Source organism: Panulirus ornatus, chromosome 11 (genome assembly GCF_036320965.1).
Source record: "Panulirus ornatus isolate Po-2019 chromosome 11, ASM3632096v1, whole genome shotgun sequence".
Taxonomy (NCBI): Eukaryota; Metazoa; Arthropoda; class Malacostraca; order Decapoda; family Palinuridae; genus Panulirus; species Panulirus ornatus.
Window position 1 is genome coordinate 6,599,094 of NC_092234.1, and position 19,220 is coordinate 6,618,313.

At 45.1% G+C, this 19,220-nt stretch overlaps 1 protein-coding gene across 4 annotated transcripts in view; it reads right to left on the reverse strand.

Annotated features, from left to right (window-relative positions):
• The window catches only part of gpp (DOT1 like histone lysine methyltransferase grappa), a 277,074-nt gene extending 262,952 nt beyond the window's left edge, over positions 1–14,122 (reverse strand). For 3 of the 4 annotated variants that reach the window (XM_071666497.1, XM_071666499.1, XM_071666495.1), the window contains exons 1-2: positions 13,889–14,121; positions 9,131–9,171 (exon numbers count right to left, since the gene is read on the reverse strand). In XM_071666497.1, the coding sequence (XP_071522598.1) occupies positions 9,131–9,171; positions 13,889–13,987 (140 nt within the window). In that variant the 5' untranslated portion in view covers positions 13,988–14,121. Of the gene's footprint in view, positions 1–9,130; positions 9,172–13,888 lie in introns of all 4 variants that reach the window. The other variant, XM_071666500.1, reaches the window with a different exon arrangement.
• Positions 14,123–19,220: the final 5,098 nt, after the last annotated feature.

Genomic DNA, 19,220 nt, shown 5'->3' on the forward strand with positions numbered 1-19,220 from the left:
TGGCTCCAGACCCCTGCTACCTTCCCCTCCCATCCAGTCCCCTACCCCCACCCAACTCTGGCTGGAATCCAGTTTTCCGGGAGAGAGCGGGACTGAGGCTGGACACCGGCTATCCTGCCACTTCAAGCAAGCCTGCAGCCTCACACTTCCACTTTATCCTGGGTTCACGTAGGAGTTTACCTGCCTATCGTGGGCTTACGGTTGTTTACCTATTAACCTACTGTCACAGGGGTGCAACCAGTTTACCAAGCAGTTGGCTTACTTTACTAGTTTACCACATGATTACCTGGCAATAAAGAAATAATCCAGTTTACCCCGGGTTTACCTTAGCTCAACTGGCACTACACAGATAACCCAATGCTCCCTGAGTTTTCTTAGCAGTAAACTGGAGATTACAAGTTTACCCTTAGTATCCCTCAAAGTTTACAAGAGAGTACATTACACATTACCCTGTTCGCCTTCCCTTTAACTTACAGTTTACCTGACTACACTGAAGATCACCAATGATTTACAACGGGTTTAAATTTCTTTGAAAAACATGAACTTACTCAGATATATCAATACTTTGACAACTATATCAATTACGGGGTAAAACATTTAAAACTACATCAAATTACTTTTAACTCAAGCAATTAGTAACTTGAACGCTTCAGCAATCAATGAGTACCAGTATCAAAGTGCTAATCCATTTACCATGAACTCCAAAACAACCAATTTTGAACATTACCCGTACTTTTAATTCATTTTTTTAAAACACTCCACCACATCTGCCATTATCACCATCCAAAATTTTTTAAAGTTTCACCATTAGCACTAAAAGACTTACACATGCCACCATTATCACCAAAGAAGTTTCAAAATCTCCACCATTTTCACAACTAAAACGTCTCAACAACATTCCACCAGTATCATAACCAAAACGTTTACACAGTCTATAACCACCCGTAACACGCTTCGAGAATACACCATCACTACCACCACCACCACCCAGAAAAACGCTCGGTTATACCACCATCACCAACACAATGCCTCCACCAATCCACCATAACATTCCACGGGTAGGTTGGCCGCATGGGAGGTTGGGGTGGGGGATGGTGAGAGTACTTACTTACCCAGTAATAAGGGGAGGTTGTGGTGGGGGTGGTGAGAGTACTTACTTATCCAGTAATAAAGACACGGGACGCGAGCCAAATACCCCCAGCTCATGTAATGGGATGGAGGGAGGTGAACAATGCTTGCAGTCTCAAGTCTCAAGCCTGGTGTACCCATCCACCAACACGACCGATGTAGCTAGTCTCCTTATTAAGAGTACACTGCCAGCTAGTTTTTCTCTTTAATATGATTAGTAGCTTGCTAGTTTTCCTATCAACAGGACTGAGGTACCTTGCTTGTTTTCCTATTTATAGGACTGTAGTAGCTTGCAAGTTTTCCTATTAACATGACTGAATTCGCTAGCTAGTTTTCCTATTAACAGGACTGAAGTAGCTTGCTAGTTTTCCTACTAACATAACTGAAGTAGCTTACTAGTTTTCCTATTAACAGGACTGAAGTAGCTTGCTAGTTTTCCTATTAACAGGACTGAAGTAGCTTGATAGTTTTCCTATTAACAGGACTGAAGTAGCTTGATAGTTTTCCTATTAACAGGACTGAAGTAGCTTGCTAGTTTTCCTATTAACAGGACTGAAGTAGCTTGATAGTTTTCCTATTAACAGGACTGAAGTAGCTTGCTAGTTTTCCTATTAACAGGACTGAAGTAGCTTGATAGTTTTCCTATTAACAGGACTGAAGTAGCTTGCTAGTTTTCTTAGTAACAGGCATGAGGCAGCTCACTGGTTTTCCTGTTAACAGGCCTGAAGCAGGTAGCTAGTTTTCCAATTCACAGGCCTGAACCAACTTGCTAATTTTCCTACTAACAGGTCTGAAATAGCTAGTTTATCAAATAGGAACAAAATAGCTAATTTCCCCATAGACAAGACTGAAGCAGTCAGTGTCCCATTTAACACGACTGAACAATTTGTTTCACCACTAACAAGCAAAGTAGCTAGTTTCCCCCGACACAAGCTTAAAGAAGCTTATTTCCGCATTATAATGGGGCCAAAGTAGCCACTTTCCCCCATATGAAACACGGAAGATGAGTGTCCCCCCCATAAGCTTCTTTCCCAAACAACAAGACTGAAGTAGCTAGTGACCCCGTTAGGGGGAATGAAGTCACTTGTCGCCCCACAACGAGGAATTCTCTCCGTCGGCAGTTCAAAAGCACCTCGTCTTTTCGTGCGGGCAGCCTGAGCCTGAGGTGCAGTTTACACGACACAAGACGGTGGTGTGAACCTTACAACGGAACAACCGTACAATACGTAATAACTTTGTTATTCATGATGTTCACGTTAGTAAGAGCACATTAGAGAGAGAGAGAGAGAGAGAGAGAGAGAGAGAGAGAGAGAGAGAGAGAGAGAGAGAGAGAGAGAGAGAGAGAGAGACATTCACCATACGAAGGCAGCAAGTCGCCCCTACACCCTCACCACGACCCGCCCCGCCATAACGGTCTAGCCGTTCCCCAACCCCCCCCAACTTCCACCACCTCCCGTCCCTCAAGCCGTGCATTCCCCCCTAACCCACTCCATCCCCCTCCCTCGGGGGCCGCCATCGTCCTCTACCCCACGTGTCACGTACTCCATCCATCGCGCGCCACTTCTGCCCACATCCACACGACGGGAAGATGACGTTATTGGTGTTCGTTCGTGTATGTGATGGTGGTCGAGTATCTGTGCGTACATGTTTATAACCTACTTTCTTATCAATCAACCCTGTAACCTCTTCCAACATCAAATCTGAATACATCAAACAATTCCAATTATTTTTTTTTTCATCTCTATTATTAATGAACACTAAATTCACCATCATATACGACAAAACCTGTCATACACCCACTACATGTACAAAAACAAATTCCTAACAATTTAAATCAAGTTTTATTTATAAAAAAAAAAAATACCTGACCTCCACAAGTCGGGACTGACTCCTCCCCCCCAAGACTTACCGAAGTCCCGACGTGTTTGTGCATCTCAAATGACTATCAACCCATGGCTACAACGATACGACCCTTGGGCACGACAGCACGACCCTTGAGCACGACACCACGACCCTTGAGCACGACAGCACGAACTCTGAGCACGAGCCTCGAGCACGACGATAAGATATCCCTTGGTTCGGTGACCTGGCCTCTGACCTGATTTTAAAAATTCATGTCAAAGGCCTGGCCCCTCATATACAAAGGTCGTACCGTCGCAACTTGAAGATGTTGATTTAGTTACAACAAATGAATTTGCATCCTGTCAGACACCCATGTCCCCCACCCGGGTTGTATCGAATTCCTCCAAGATACCTTAGAAGACTTAAATCGGTTCCCCAATCACCAGAATCATTCACTCACATGTAGGATCGACAGGAAGATGGGAGGTCATCAGGAAGACAAGATATACTAACCCAAGTCAACCTCAATTCAATATCTACGAGATGGATCTACGGGAAGCAACTTGCCGGGCCAACATACAAAACTCTAGAACACACGTTAAACATCCAGAACTCAAGGCAGATCATGACTTCAAATACTTACAACTGAAGACCTGACTTTAAAGCACGGAGGTGGAAGTATTTCCCCTGCACCAAACGGCTTCCTCAACATAACAATGACCTTTTTCCTGCGGAATTAACCCCTTGGATGCAATGATATGACGACCCCTGGTGCGAAGACCTAGCCTTCGACCTGACCCCTTGGAAGCTTGGTGGAATGAATGCAATGCGTGATAACCTGGCTTTGGACCTGACCCTTAAGTGTCTGATCAAATCTCCCACTTGAAAAACCTAACCTCTGACCTGACCCCATGAGTTCCTGGTCAAATCTCACCCTTCAAAAGCTTGCCATTGACCTGACCCTCAAAAGCCTGGTCAAAGGCCACGCAATCACATCAAGGGTTGTGCAATTCGTGCCCAAGAGTCGTACTGCCGTGCTCAAGGGGTTGAGACTTCGAAGCTCTACCGTTAACCGATCCATTAAACCGTTTATTCCTGCCTCTCAATTCAAACCTTTGTTAGTTAATTAAATATTAGTTCATGTGTATCCATCCTAGAGCTAAGACGAAAGTTGAGGGCGTAGGGAGAGAGACGATAGCTCTTAAATTCTCTATTTGTATGAAATATATGTATATATATATATATATATATATATATATATATATATATATATATATATATATATATATATAAACAGAGCATTTTAATGAGCTTGAATAAAGGGTACATGGCTAGAGGATAGGTGGAGGTAAGTGCACAGCGTACAGCGTGGGTACAATACAATGGCACGATGGGGAGAGAGAGAGAGAGAGAGAGAGAGAGAGAGAGAGAGAGAGAGAGAGAGAGAGAGAGAGAGAGAGAGAGAGAGACTGCAAGACGACTCACGACAAGATACGAATGAGACAGATCCGAGTCAGAATGAAACATGGGAAGATGTGAGACAGAGGAGAAAAGTGAGCGAGCTGAAACCGTCGGCTGGCTGGGAGTGTACAGTTGCTCGGCCTAATGACCTCAAGACTAAGGTGGCGGGAAGCAGGGCAGAGAGAGAGAGAGAGAGAGAGAGAGAGAGAGAGAGAGAGAGAGAGAGAGAGAGAGAGAGAGAGAGAGAGAGAGGCACACGATGTTCTAAGCCTCCGTGAGACTCCATCTCTCAAGCAGTCTTGTTTATACCAGCAGAACCCCACCCCACACCAACTGCAGTAACCTGACCCGGTGGCAAAAGGTGGGGGGAGGGGAGTGTTGTTGGGAGAAAGAAGGAAGTGATGACCTCTGAACCAGCTAGGTCAAACCAGGTCACTCACGCCTTCCTCAACTACATAACCAATGTTCATGATTCATTCAAACGTACCTCTAGCATAAAATCTATCCTCTATATAAAACAATATATCCTCCTATACAACGTCTATCCTTCTGCGTAATAACTTTTTCCCCCCAAAATCACAGGAAAATTTACGCCATTTAAAAATCCCCAAGTGACAACTTCCCATGTTTACCAGATTTTATTGTTGCCATGTGTCGCAAGATATGGACGCGCCCACACAATCTGGCCACCGAGCGATTTACATAGTTCGTGTTCTCATAGATTTAAGACGCTGGCGTTCCCCATACATGGAAAACATATTCTTGATGTACGTCACCAAATACACCCTTGAGACGCAAAAAATAAACATTATTGCAAGTTTTACGAGTTTAGCCACTAAAAAAAGTCAGGAAAAATCTCGTACAGGAATATGTTACTTCATTATCATTTTTATTTGTTAACGCAAAACAAGCGCCACGACCTAAGAGGCTGATGTCAAGAACAAATATCTAACGGTGGGTGTCAGCTGGTGTCACATGCCAAGAAGGGGTGGTGAATTTTAGGGCCTAGTGTCATATACCAGGAAGTGATGGGTGTCACATACCAGGAAGTCGTGGTAGGTGTCAAAGTAAGCGATGGGTGTCAAGGCCTCGTGTCAAAGCTGGTGAGTGGTGGTGGGTGTCATAAGCTTGGGGTTAGAGCCAGAATGGCTGTGGGTGTCATAACCCTGATATCAACGCTAGTGAATGTGTCAAGTCTGGTGTGACAGATAAGTGGTGGTGATGGTGGATGGAGTTAAAGAGCCTTTATGTTAGGGCCACAGTGGTGACTTCCTGGTACTCAAAACTAAGTGTCTGAGCCAGTAGTGGTAGTGGTGTGTGTGTGTCGCAAGCCTATCGCCCGAGCCAGTAATTGGTACCCGGTGGTGGTCGTGGGTGTAGCATTTTCTTAAGTGTTGTACTGAGAGTGGATGTCTTGAGCCTGATGTTCGAACCTGAGTAGTGGTGATAGCTAGTGTCCTACGCCTAACGTCAGGCCCGGTGGGTGGTGGTGGTAGTGTCATAAGTATGGTGTCAGATGCGCGCGCGCGCACACACACACGCACACACATACACAACACTCGGGTCCGTCTGGATGCAAATCCCTATGCCACTGGATGCTTCTCTGTGCAGATAGCTCTCCCCTCAGGGACAGGGTGACATCTTCCACCTGGTGCGTCACACACTCAGGATGTTCATGCCAAAAGTAACATGGGAGACGAAAAGACGAGGAGAAGGAGGGAGAGGGAGAAGAATGAGGAGGGCCACCTACGCCTGAGAAGTTGTCAATATCTTAAAGATGAGCTACCCAAACACTGTGCACGAGCAGCCTCCGCTGGACGAACTGTAGTCCGGGAGTAAACTCGACCCTGGACGAACCTCGACCCTGAACGAATCACTGTCGTAGGTGAGCCTCGACCCTGGACGAACAACGGTCCTGGACAAACCATAACCTGGGTGAATTATGGTCCTTGAACCATGACCCCGGACGAACCACGGCCATTGGCGAATCATGGCCATTGGTGTATCACGACCCTAAATGGAACAGTGTTTACTTGAAGGCTAAGTTCACTTATAAGTTCAAGTATATATATATATATATATATATATATATATATATATATATATATATATATATATATATATATATATATATATATAACTTTTGCTGTAAGAACCTCATAAAAACAGGACACACTCGAAGTACACACACAACAAGCTAAACGTCCAACACCAAGTGTCGCTAAGTGTAGCATAGATGTGTAGCTATCACCGACCTTGGGGACCTGTGGGTGCAAGCCAACACGCCGTCACTTTCACTACAGGCCAACAGCCTGAGTAGGCCTACCTCACCCTTCCCTCAACCACATAAAAACCACAATACAACACGGAACATCTGCTCTTGTACTCTCCCTTTCTCGGGCTACATTCACACAAACAAACACTCAAAGACATACAAACGCGATGATATCATTCTAATTCCATTTCAGTCCTACAATCTTTACCAAGCAGACAGACTGCACGCACGGAGACACAACACAGGCTGGTGACACATGTACCCTGAGGAGGACGGAGGAAGCACGTAATGATAAACAAAATGCACCAGCAGACGTTATACATCTGGCAACACAAAACGCAGATATCTGTCAGTTCTCGTACCGCACCTGTGGGAGCCGCTCAACTCGCACGGCGAAAATTAACCCCTTGAGCACGATGGTGACCCTTGAGCAGGATGATACGACTCATGAGCACGACGGTGACCCTTAGCATGATCATATGACCCTTCAGCATGATAATGTGACCCTTGAGCACGACAGTATAATCCTGAGAATGAAAGTACGACCTTTGGGTACGTTGGCCAGGTCTATGACCTGTCCCTTAAAAGGTCAAGCCATAATTATTAAACCAGGTTGTGGAGACTGCAACACTAACGATTAATAATGCCACCATAACCATTCCAACCATCATCATAACCATTCCAACCGCCACCACCACCACTCCAAACAACACCTTAACCATTCCGACCACTAACTCAAAACAACCACAACCACCATCACAACCATTCTAACCACCACCATCATGCCAACCATAATCATTACAGCCTCCCTTATACACCTTAGCCAATAACCCCGCCAAGTGCTGACCTCCAGCTAGCGTCAGGCTCTCCTCTCTTAATAACAACTACAACAATCTCCCTCACTCCCATCAACAACTACTTACAACCCAAACCGCCCCCCCCCCACCCTTTATCCACCCTATCTTTTACGGGTACTAACAACCCCCACCCCCTAACATTCCCCCCAGTAAGAACCCAACCCTCTGGGGCGTGCCTCCTCACGAGGAAGCCACGCACTCCGGGATGTGTGAAGCCCACCAAGAGAGTACCGACCTGCTACTCGACCCCGAGTGCAAACCCGTGACACGAGCCCCCCACCACAACAACGACCCACGAGAGCACCTCCTGGGTCTGCAACCCCTCTACCTCCAAGAACCCCACCCCAATCAAGCCTCTCGGAGGACCCCCTTAGAACTTCCATCCACTCATAGGGGACCGCCTAGCACGGCCCCACCCCAAGGGACCGCCCAGCACGCCCCACCCCACCCCATCCCAGGGAACCTCCCAGCACGGCCGCCGTCCTCAGGGAACGCCAGGCATAGCCAGCAGACAAACCCTCCAGTCCAGCAAACCCTGAGTAAGGTGGTGACGTATGCTGATGGTGGCCACTCTGGTAGTGAGGCTGCCCATCTACACCCCTGATGACCACTGTGGTGGCCATCTTCCTACATTCCTGACGACCAGTGTCCTGGTGTGGCTAGCCTCCTACGTCCCCCGTGGCTACTCTCCTGGTGTAGAAAGCCTCCTACACTCCTGGTGGCCATTGGTCCTGGTGTGGTCAGCTTCCTACAACTCAGAAATCAGTCCTGGCTAGTTTCCTACCATCCCATAGTCAGTCCTGATATGGCCAGCCCCCTAGAACCCTGGTGGCCACTTCCCTAGCGTGGCCAGCCTTCAACATCCCTAGTGGACACTAGTCTGGCGTGGCCAGCCTCCTACAACCCTGGTGGCCACTGTCCCGGTGTGGCTAGCAGGGTTCGGCTGGGGGGGACGGCCATGCACCAGATCGACCCAAAGTTAAAGGGGCAGGAGGGGAGGCCCGGCCGACCGCCGGCCCCGGGCGCCTTATGTAACACCACCACCGTTGCCATCCCACCCCACCCACCCACCCGACAGCCACTACCTACCTACCTACGCTGACAACATAGCTACCTACCTCCGTTAACACCCCTGTTACCTATCCATCTCCGATAACAACTCCGCTGGCTACGTACCTACCGTCGCTAACATAAACGATGCTGCCATTAACAAAGCCGCTCCGGATGCTAATATCCACGCAACCTCCACTAACAACAACGGCGCTACGGGCGCTAACTTCCCCGCTACCTCTACTAACACCACCGCTACCTTCACTAACAACGGCGCTAGAGGGCGCTAACATCCCTACAACATTCACTAACAACTCAGCACTAATGCTCAAATAGTATATACATAATCGTAAACCTAAAGGCTATGCTATGTACCCATACACTGACCATCCCCAAGAGAAAAGAGAACGGCTGTCTGCACAGTGAGACGGCTGCCGGGATCAGGGCTCGAACACGGGCCCTTGTGAATCGCCGGTAAGACCGACCACTACAGCACAAAGTATCTGGCACTACTCACCTTATAGTCTCCACGATTTCGTAAGCACCGTCATGTTTATCCTGTTGACAAAGAAAAAAAGAAGCAAATCAGTGATTACATAAAAACAGAAGGACAGCTACAAGTACAAACTGAACATGCATTAATCTAATTGTATTATTGGCAAGTTAAATCACCACACATCCGCAGTCCCTCGACACTCCGTCAGCCACAAGAGACACATGTAGTCGCCAGACACCAGCAATCACCAGGGAGACCTACAGTCATCACACACCCACACACCTGCAGTCAGCACAGATAGACTTGTGGTCACCAGACATACCTGCAGCACCCAAGACAGAACTGAAGGCACCACAGACATATATGCACACACCACAGACATATATGCAGGCACCACAGGCATATATGCAGGCACCACAGACATACCTGCAGGCACCACAGACAGACCTTCAGGCACCATAGACAGACCTGCAGGCAACAAACAAACACAGTTACCACACAGGCAGATCTGCAGTTACCACAGAGATCCTCAGAACACCACAGATAGACGTGCAGTCACTATACTGACCGGCATTCACCAGACACACCAGCAGTCACCATAGACAAACTTCCATTCACCAGAGACAGACCTGCAGACACCACAGAGACGTTCAGGCACAACAAATCGACCTCCAGGCACCAAGACAGAACTGCAGTCACCAAATAGAGACATGCATTCACCACAGACAGACCTGTGATAATTACAGATAATCATACAGTCACCAGAAACAGATCTAGTCACCAAACACACCTGCAGTCATCATACACACTTGCAGTGACCATAAACAGACCCGACGTTACCAGAAAAATCTGCAGATATATGACACCATACACAACACAAACACACAATCACCACAGACCAGCAGCCAGACGACACGCAACTCCAGATAAGGACATACCCTCAAACAAGCCTCCAAGCACCACAGAAACCACTAGCCACGACAGATACACCTACAGGCACCAGACGTATACCTGCGGTCACAAGACACACCTATAGCCACAAGAGCTACACCTACAGTCATGCACATGCATCCATCAGCAAGCCTGAAAGTATCATACCCCCTGACTAACCACAGACAAACCTACAAAGAAATCTTAACCCACCGCAGACGATACCATAAGTAGCACAAATAAAACTACACATACAAATCTGCAGACACCAAAATCAACCAATCACCACAATCATACCTAAAGTCAACCAAAGGCTCAACGTGCACTCATCACAAACACTAACAGCCTCCAGAGCCCAACCTGCAGTCACCATAGACACAATTAGCCACCAGAGGCTTACCCTGTCACCAATGACACCAGAAACCACTAAAGGCTCAATTGCAGTCACCACTAACCACCAGAGGTTCAACTGCAGTCACCACTAGCCACCAGAGACTCAACTGCAGTCCCCACTAGCCACCAGAGACTCACCTGAAGTTACCACTAGCCACCAAACGCTCACCTAGTCAAACTAAACAACAGAGGCTCACCTGTAGTCACAACTAACTATATGAGGCTCACCTGCAGTCACCACTAGCCAACAGTCACCAGAGAATCAACTACACTTACCGCTAACCAAGTCACCTACGGTCACCAATAGCCACCAGAGAATCACCTACACTTGCCAATAACCAACAGTCACCAATAGCCACCAGAGAATCACCTACACTTGCCACTAGCCAACAGTCACCATTAGTCATCAGAGAATCACCCATAGGCACAACTAGCCATCAGAAGCCCACCTACGGTCACCGCTACCTACCAGAGGCTCGCCTGAGGTCACCACAGACACTATTAGCCATCAGAGGTTTACCTCCTGACACCATGAGCCACCAGAGGCTTACCAGTAGTCACCACTAGCCACCGTGGGCTCATCTGCTGACACCATGAGCCACCAGGGGCTTACCTGTAGTCACCACTAGCCACCATGGGTTCATCTGCTGACACCATGAGCCACCAAAGGCTAACCTGCAGTCACCACTAGCCACCAGAGGCTCACCTGTAGTAACCACTAGCCACCAGAGGCTCACCTGTAGTCACCACTAGCCACCAGAGGCTCACCAGCATTCAACAAAAGCAACTAGAAGTCCACCTACAGTTATCATCATCCATAAACAAATCTTTGGTCCCCACATAAGAGCCTACAGGCACCTGGGACAACCATAAACAAATCTTTGGTCCCCAAATACAATCCTACAGGCACCAGAGACGCCTGCAAACACTACAGATAAACCAACAGAGGATAGCCTCAAAACTACCGTTCACTAGGTCATCTGGGACACTGACACGTGACGGGGTAACCACTTAAGCATGACGGTACAACCTCTGAGTACGATCTTTAAGAACAACGGTACTTCATTCAGTACAACAGTACGACCCCTGAGCGCGACGGTACGACCCTGTGATCCAGCTGCCATAGTCTACACCTTCAGTGGCACACAACATCACGCGTCGTCAGGACTGACCTCGCCCGAAACGAGGTCAGGGGTGGGGCCCGCGGGCCACCTTGGCCCCCAACACGTCGCCCAGCTTTAGGTTAAGACGAAGGAAACTTGTAAACAAAACGACAAAGACGGTGCAACACGACGTACTGCCAAGGTCATCAACTACTACTTTATAGCAACTCAGACCAGTAGAATTTACGTTGATTTGGGGGACTCCTCTGAATCCCTTCAGCTCAGTCTGGGGTAAAGCGGCGTTGTTGCTCATCTGATCACACAGGCAATTTGAATGGCAGCAGGAAGGCCTACAAACGTTCCACAGCCTGGCCACAGGGACCTTTACAACGGAGTACTCAGGTACAAAGCAATGTCTTATCTTAAACCGCTGATAACGATAAAGGTGTGCCACACTCAAGGTCTGAACTCCTCCGGATTTACATGCCAACTTTGGTTTAACCTGATGATAATACACACTCTCTCGCCCTTGCCTTCACACAAGCCTTAAGTCTCAAATTCATACCCAGAAGACTCTCAAGTCGCACGAGTATATTCAAGGCCCCAATGCTCGTCTGAGACCCTCACGCTCTCATGGCTCGTCTCAGGAAAAAAAAAAAAAGTGTACCCACCACACGAGGAATTCCGTATCGTCTTTACTTTATATCTTGCCAGTTAACTGCCCGCCCACCAATAATGAACTGTACCATAGAAGGCTATACTTACATCAACGTTAAAAGTAAAGTTCATGGTTCTACATGTAGCAATATATATATAATACCATACAAGGCTACTTGTAACGTTACAGTATCATGGAAGGCAATGCTCGTAACAACATCAACAGTACCGTATAATACATGGCTTTGCTTGTAGCAACATCGATAGTACATACATCGTTCTGAGTGTAGAAACATTTACAGTACCATAAAAGGCTACGCTTGTGGCAACATCAACAGTATCAAGCATGGCTCTGTTCGTAGGAACATCAGACGAAGCACAGAAGACTGCTTGCAGCAACATATCAACAACATACAAGACTGTTTGCAGAAACATTATGGCATCATACAAGAATGCTTATAACAACATTACCATACAAGAATGTACTCTGTCAACTCTAATGCACTGTAAGATACTATATCTGTTGCAAGCTTACAGTACCATACAAGACTGCTTGTAACATTACTTAGGTATCATACATGGCGAGGTTTGCAACATAAAAATTACCATATAAATATACAGCTGTACTTGTAGCAACTTTACTGTCCCATACAAAGCTATGCTTGTAGCAATATAATTACCACTCATGGCTCTGCTTGCACAAACCTTAAGAGCACCCTACAAGGTTATGCTTGTAGCAACACAGCCGTACTACAGACGACTCTGCTTATAATATTACTAATATGCTGAAGCAATTACTATGTTGGGTTATGCTTCAATAACATCACAGTGCCATACCAGGTAATATCATTAGTAACATTACAGTCACATACAAGGCTGCTTCAGGTATTTCTAGCAATGGTAAGTTTCCACATCACCCAGTACATCCAGCACTGGCTGGAATTGGAGGCGCTACAGGGTTCATTAATTGTCAGTGCCGAGGCCAATGGGGGTCAGCACGCTCTCAAAGTTATCTAACCATGTGGCAATCGACGAACGTTCCTACTGCCACGACGACACACAACACACTCCGGAACAAAAACCCAATGTTTGACACTGGCAAGTGTGCGACAGTCAGGTGTAAGCTTAACACATGCAACTGAACAAAAGTGAACAATACAGTCAATGAGGACGGTCTGTGGGACGACGCAAGCACGTAAGGAAAGAGCACAACAGAGGCAAATGAACCAACCAATAGCAAGACCCAACCAAACCAGAGGGACGAGTCAGTGGAACGACATGGTCAAGAAGACCACACAACGGGACGATACATCCAAGAGGATGACATGCACCAAGATGGCAACTATGCTCGTTGTGTTGTCTTGGCCCGTGCACCGCTGTCTCACTCTCACTCTCCAAGCTGTCGTTCACAGTTGCACCAAAAATACAGACGTTGGCGAGGAGCCACAGAGAGGGAGGAGGGCAGCCAGTTGGCGGAGGTGAGGCGGCCTGGCTCCTCCTGCCTGCATTAATGGACGCCAACAACACCGCCACGCACCATCACTCACACACACGTCGCTCCCACTCCACTTTCGTCGTCTGATCGATGTATAAGGGGTGTTCATAAGGCGAAGGGTAAGGATGCTGGGTAGTGGAGCGGGAAGGGAAGCTGGGAAGGAAGAAGGGAGTACAAAACGGCCGGTAAGAGGGTACTCACAGAGCCTGAACCCGATGTCAGCGGCCACTGAAAAGTGATGGCCTCCACACCCGCCGGACTGTGAAGTTTGAGGTCTAGGGGCTTTTCAGACTCCGGCATTATTGCCAACCACTGTTATCTCGACAACACTACCACTGATTTCCACTCCACTTAGGAAAAGCCAGCCCCATACTGGAGCGAATCACACACGCGTGCCCTCACTAGCCATGCCTGAGTCAAACTGCCGCCACAACACCAACGTGACCGCTGCTCTGATCGCTTGCCTCGCCCGCCGCCAGGGGACACCACCGCACAACGTTCATCTCAACGTTCATACCAACGTTTACTCTTGTTTATTAATGTTCATATACACACCTACGCCCGATGATGACGAAAACAGTATGTCAAACAGGGACTGATCATTCATCAAAAGAAAAATAGCGTATCAATGTAAATTTGTTACAGTTAGACCAAGATTTCATTACCTTTCTGCACATTCTTGCAAATGGATGCTTAAATTTTAAAATAATTTATTTTGAAATATCAGTTTTCAAAAAAATAAAAGTAAATGATACCTGTGTGAACACATACTGTTCAAAAGAATGATTACAAATCTATCGTAGGAAAAAACGAAGCCTTGGTAGGGTTGTACGTGTGTATTAGTATGTTGCAGTACGTCACAGTGATGTATCAGTATATTTGTGTGCGTTTGTGTATTTGTGCATGCAAGTGTATAAAATACGTATATGTGCAAGTGTGTGCGATGTTTATGCATGCGATCACTTGAGTCTAATCACTACTTCCTTAGTATCTCTAAAATGCGCGCAGGAAAGTTCTACAAACGTGGGACCTTATCACACTTTTTTTTCACAATCATACACCTATGCTGTCTAATCCTGTGACCATCCCTAGTTTTTCCTTCACTTATTTCACTAGCTTACAGATATCTTCTTACTGAGTTACTTCACATTTTATCTTGCTACGTTTCCTCTTTGATCTTTCTTTGCTGGTTTCCTAGAATTAGTTACTATGTAACATTAAACTGATTCCGACATTTGAAAGGTGTCATCAGCGTATGCTCTCTCTCTTCCACAAAAACCAAAAGGATAGTCATAACTTACCCTCTAATTCGATTCCTTTATTCCATTTTTGTTGTCCTCGTTTAAAACTTTTTTTTTTTTACCATATTTCTGGGTTTCCTCAAGTGTTGTGAACAAGCTGGTGATGCATACATCTTTAAGGGTCTATCAAATGGGCTGCGGTGCAAATTGCTAACATTCGCAGGCGTTACTAAGCTAGGAACTATAGCTACATCAGAAACTGAACGTTTACAGCTGCAAGCTGACAGAAACATAAATCTCTGGGTTCACCCGTTACAAATGAATTTCAGTGTCGATTAGTGCAATTATAATATATAAGTAGTAAAAACGAGAATGAAAGCTACAGTATGAATTCTGCTGAGCTACCAAAGGTAAACGTGGGAAAAGATTTTGGCGTAATGATCTCAAGTCAGCACTGTACAGCAGTAAAAAATGCAAGCAAAATTCTATGACTCATAGACAGGGCATTTAAATTCGTCTTGGAAACTGATCCTCACCACTGCGTCCCCCACTTTGAATATTGTGATCAGTTTAGGCTACCCTACTTGAAAATAACACACTGAATAGAGAAAGTACACCGACAAGTTACCAAGATCGTTCCAGAATTGGCATATAATTCTTGAGGCGACTTGTTAAGAGAGAGAGAGAGGGGGGGGGAAGTATTTTGATACGTATTCAAAATCATCCAAGGCTTCGAATCCAAGGCTTTGATAATTTCGATCTTTGCCCTCTTTAAGGTTAACTTTGTCTAATTTCACTCGCAGTAATGGATGCAAACTCTCAGGGCTTTATTTTGAATTAGGCTACTCTTTCTTCAATAGTCTTGTTACCATATGGAGAAATTTGCCAACTACATCTTAAGCAAAATTAAATATATGTTAAATAATATACTTTAAAAAGTAGCTGGTCAACGACTGACATTATTAGCATCCCCTTAATCGCACACTAAGTTTAGAAGTATTTCTTCTTTGGCCACCTGTTTGCTTCCTTACTCTTGCCTCACTGACGTCTATATTTGTGATCGTTTCCAATGTTACGAAGTCTAAAAAAGAAATGGTTTGTTGCTGTTTGTATTCCTTTGTATTTAACCATTCACCTGTTCAATGCTGAAGCCCTTCCAAACCTCACTCTGCTTTACAAAAATGCTACAGTCCTCACTTATACCATGATTGTGTTATCATCTGCAAGCATTTTAAGGTATGATGTTAGTCATGTCACATCATTAACGTATTCTATAAATAACTGACCCCATTACTAAGCCACTGGTCACTCCAACCTGGTTTGAAAAAAAAAAAAAATCTGACATGCGTCCTTTGTTACGTTCTGTTCAGGTACTTTTCGATTCATCGAGTCCATCCCCCACCACACCCATTACGCCTGCCTGAGTATCTAATTTTCTTACCTTCTGGCGGACCAAGAATACATAATCCACCCAGCAATCTTTACCCTGGGCTAGATCACACTTTACTATGTTCGATGCAGACTCAGTAATTCGTAATAATCAACCTCTAACCTCTGAACGCATGTTGTTTCCGACTCTGGTTGTTCCTTCTCTGCCAGTAATCACCCATTTCCTATTTTACGATGATATCTTGTTTTCAGAACATTTCAATTTTTTCTACTGTTCTTAGCATATCAAAATATTTATTTTTCTCTGTTTTGTAACCAATCCCTCTTCGAACGAATTCTTTTGCAATATCTTAAGTACCTGCCAAACTTTTTTTTTCATACGCTTTTCATCATGCCACACGAAATACCAGACGAACTATACATTTTATATGGATTAGATCCTTTTCTCGTGAACTTTCATGTACCTTGTCTACACGGGTCTCAGAGCGTTCCTTGATCTCTCCCCCCTCGGGTGGTTGTAGTGGTAATGTCCCCCCTACTGTTAACTCAACACACACTGGAACTTGGCATTCAGCTCCACAAACATGTCCGTCCCTCTTTGTTCTGATAATCTGTCTTCTTGAATCACCCAGAGTAATCGAATTCTTTTATTGAAAGTACGGTCCGTAAAGACTGATGGAAGTTTACAATAATTTTCCTTATTTTCACTTTTTTTCCATTTTCTTCCTTATTCTAATGCATCAATGTTATATATATATATATATATATATATATATATATATATATATATATATATATATATATATATATATATAATTATTTTAAATTCTGTCTCATAACCGTCTCGTCTATATATGATTTCCACAGAATGAGTTTTCACTGGACTTCTGATATCTTTTGAACTACTCTTCCCTTTGTAACTCCCCTCGCCACCCACCGCTTCCATTCACTTACCGATTCCCTCACTAAGAAGTTGAAATAACCTATTGTGCCATGTTCCAAAATGGAGTTCTATATTCCAATTTACGTCCCTAAAGGTTACATGCAATGAAAATTCAAAATTCTGTCCTTTATATCACATCTTGGCATTTGGTTTCATGTTTCATCATTTCATGCCTTTTTTCTTAATTGCTCCGCATCTTTAACATGTTCTATTTGAATACGAGATGCAACGGTGTGTGTGTTACCGACAAGTTGTACAGAACGTTTTACTAATACATTGTAAGGGACTTACGTCTCATATTACTTCGTATCCTTGAGTCTTGTGAATTAATCAGACGCGCAAAAGTAGCGAAGAAAACTGTGCCATGTGTTTTTTGAACGTAAACAAACAGTTCCCGCGACACAAGGGATACAATATCTAAACACCAGCGATCCTACTGGTGATACTAATGATAACTACCAAATATTGATAACGATAAAAATGATGTCATTAGTATATAAGATATTCTTTCCATTTCTATGGAGAACACCTTATAAGGTCTATCACTACAGGTTAACCCGGCTGCCTCCTGCAACAATCCTGTTTGTCCTTGTATTATTTTATATTTTATTATACTTTGTCGCTGTCTCCCGCGTTTGCGAGGTAGCGCAAGGAAACAGACGAAAGAAATGGCCCCCCCCCCCATACACATGTATATACATACGTCCACACACGCAAATATACATACCTACACAGCTTTCCATGGCTTACCCCAGACGCTTCACATGCCTTGATTCAATCCACTGACAGCACGTCAACCCCGGTATACCACATCGCTCCAGTTCACTCTATTCCTTGCCCTCCCTTCACCCTTCTGCATGTTCAGGCCCCGATCACACAAAATCTTTTTCACTCCATCTTTCCACCTCCAATTTGGTCTCCCTCTTCTCCTTGTTCCCTCCACCTCCGACACATATATCCTCTTGGTCAATCTTTCCTCACTCATCCTCTCCATGTGCCCAAACCACTTCAAAACACCCTCTTCTGCTCTCTCAACCACGCTCTTTTTATTTCCACACATCTCTCTTACCCCCACGTTACTCACTCGATCAAACCACCTCACACCACACATTGTCCTCAAACATCTCATTTCCAGCACATCCATCCTCCTGCGCACAACTCTATCCATAGCCCACGCCTCGCAACCATACAACATTGTTGGAACCACTATTCCTTCAAACATACCCATTTTTGCTTTCCGAGATAATGTTCTCGACTTCCACACATTCTTCAAGGCTCCCAGAATTTTCGCCCCCTCCCCCACCCTATGATCCACTTCCGCTTCCATGGTTCCATCCGCTGCCAGATCCACTCCCAGATATCTAAAACACTTCACTTCCTCCAGTTTTTCTCCATTCAAACTCACCTCCAAATTGACTTGACCCTCAACCCTACTGTACCTAATAACCTTGCTCTTATTCCTTGTATTATTGTAACTAAATATTATCTATAGTTCATCAGATCTTTTCGGAGGACCGCATGCTGCTATAAGTGTCAGACTGTATATATATATATATATATATATATATATATATATATATATATATATATATATATATATATATATATATATCCCTGGGGATAGGGGAGAAAGAATACTTCCCACGTATTCCCTGCGTGTCGTAGAAGGCGACTAAAAGGGAAGGGAGCGGGGGCTGAAAATCCTCCCCTCTCTTTTTTTTTTTTAATTTTCCGAAAGAGGGAACAGAGGAGGGGGCCAGGTGAGGATATTCCCTCAAAGGCCCAGTCCTCTGTTCTTAATGCTACCTCGCTATCGCGGGAAATGGCGAATAGTATGAAAAAAAAAAAAAAAAAAAAAAAAATATATATATATATATATATTAAAATATATATATATTATATATATGCACTTTCGTGCAATAATCACATCATCAGGGGAGACACAACAGAGAAATATAAG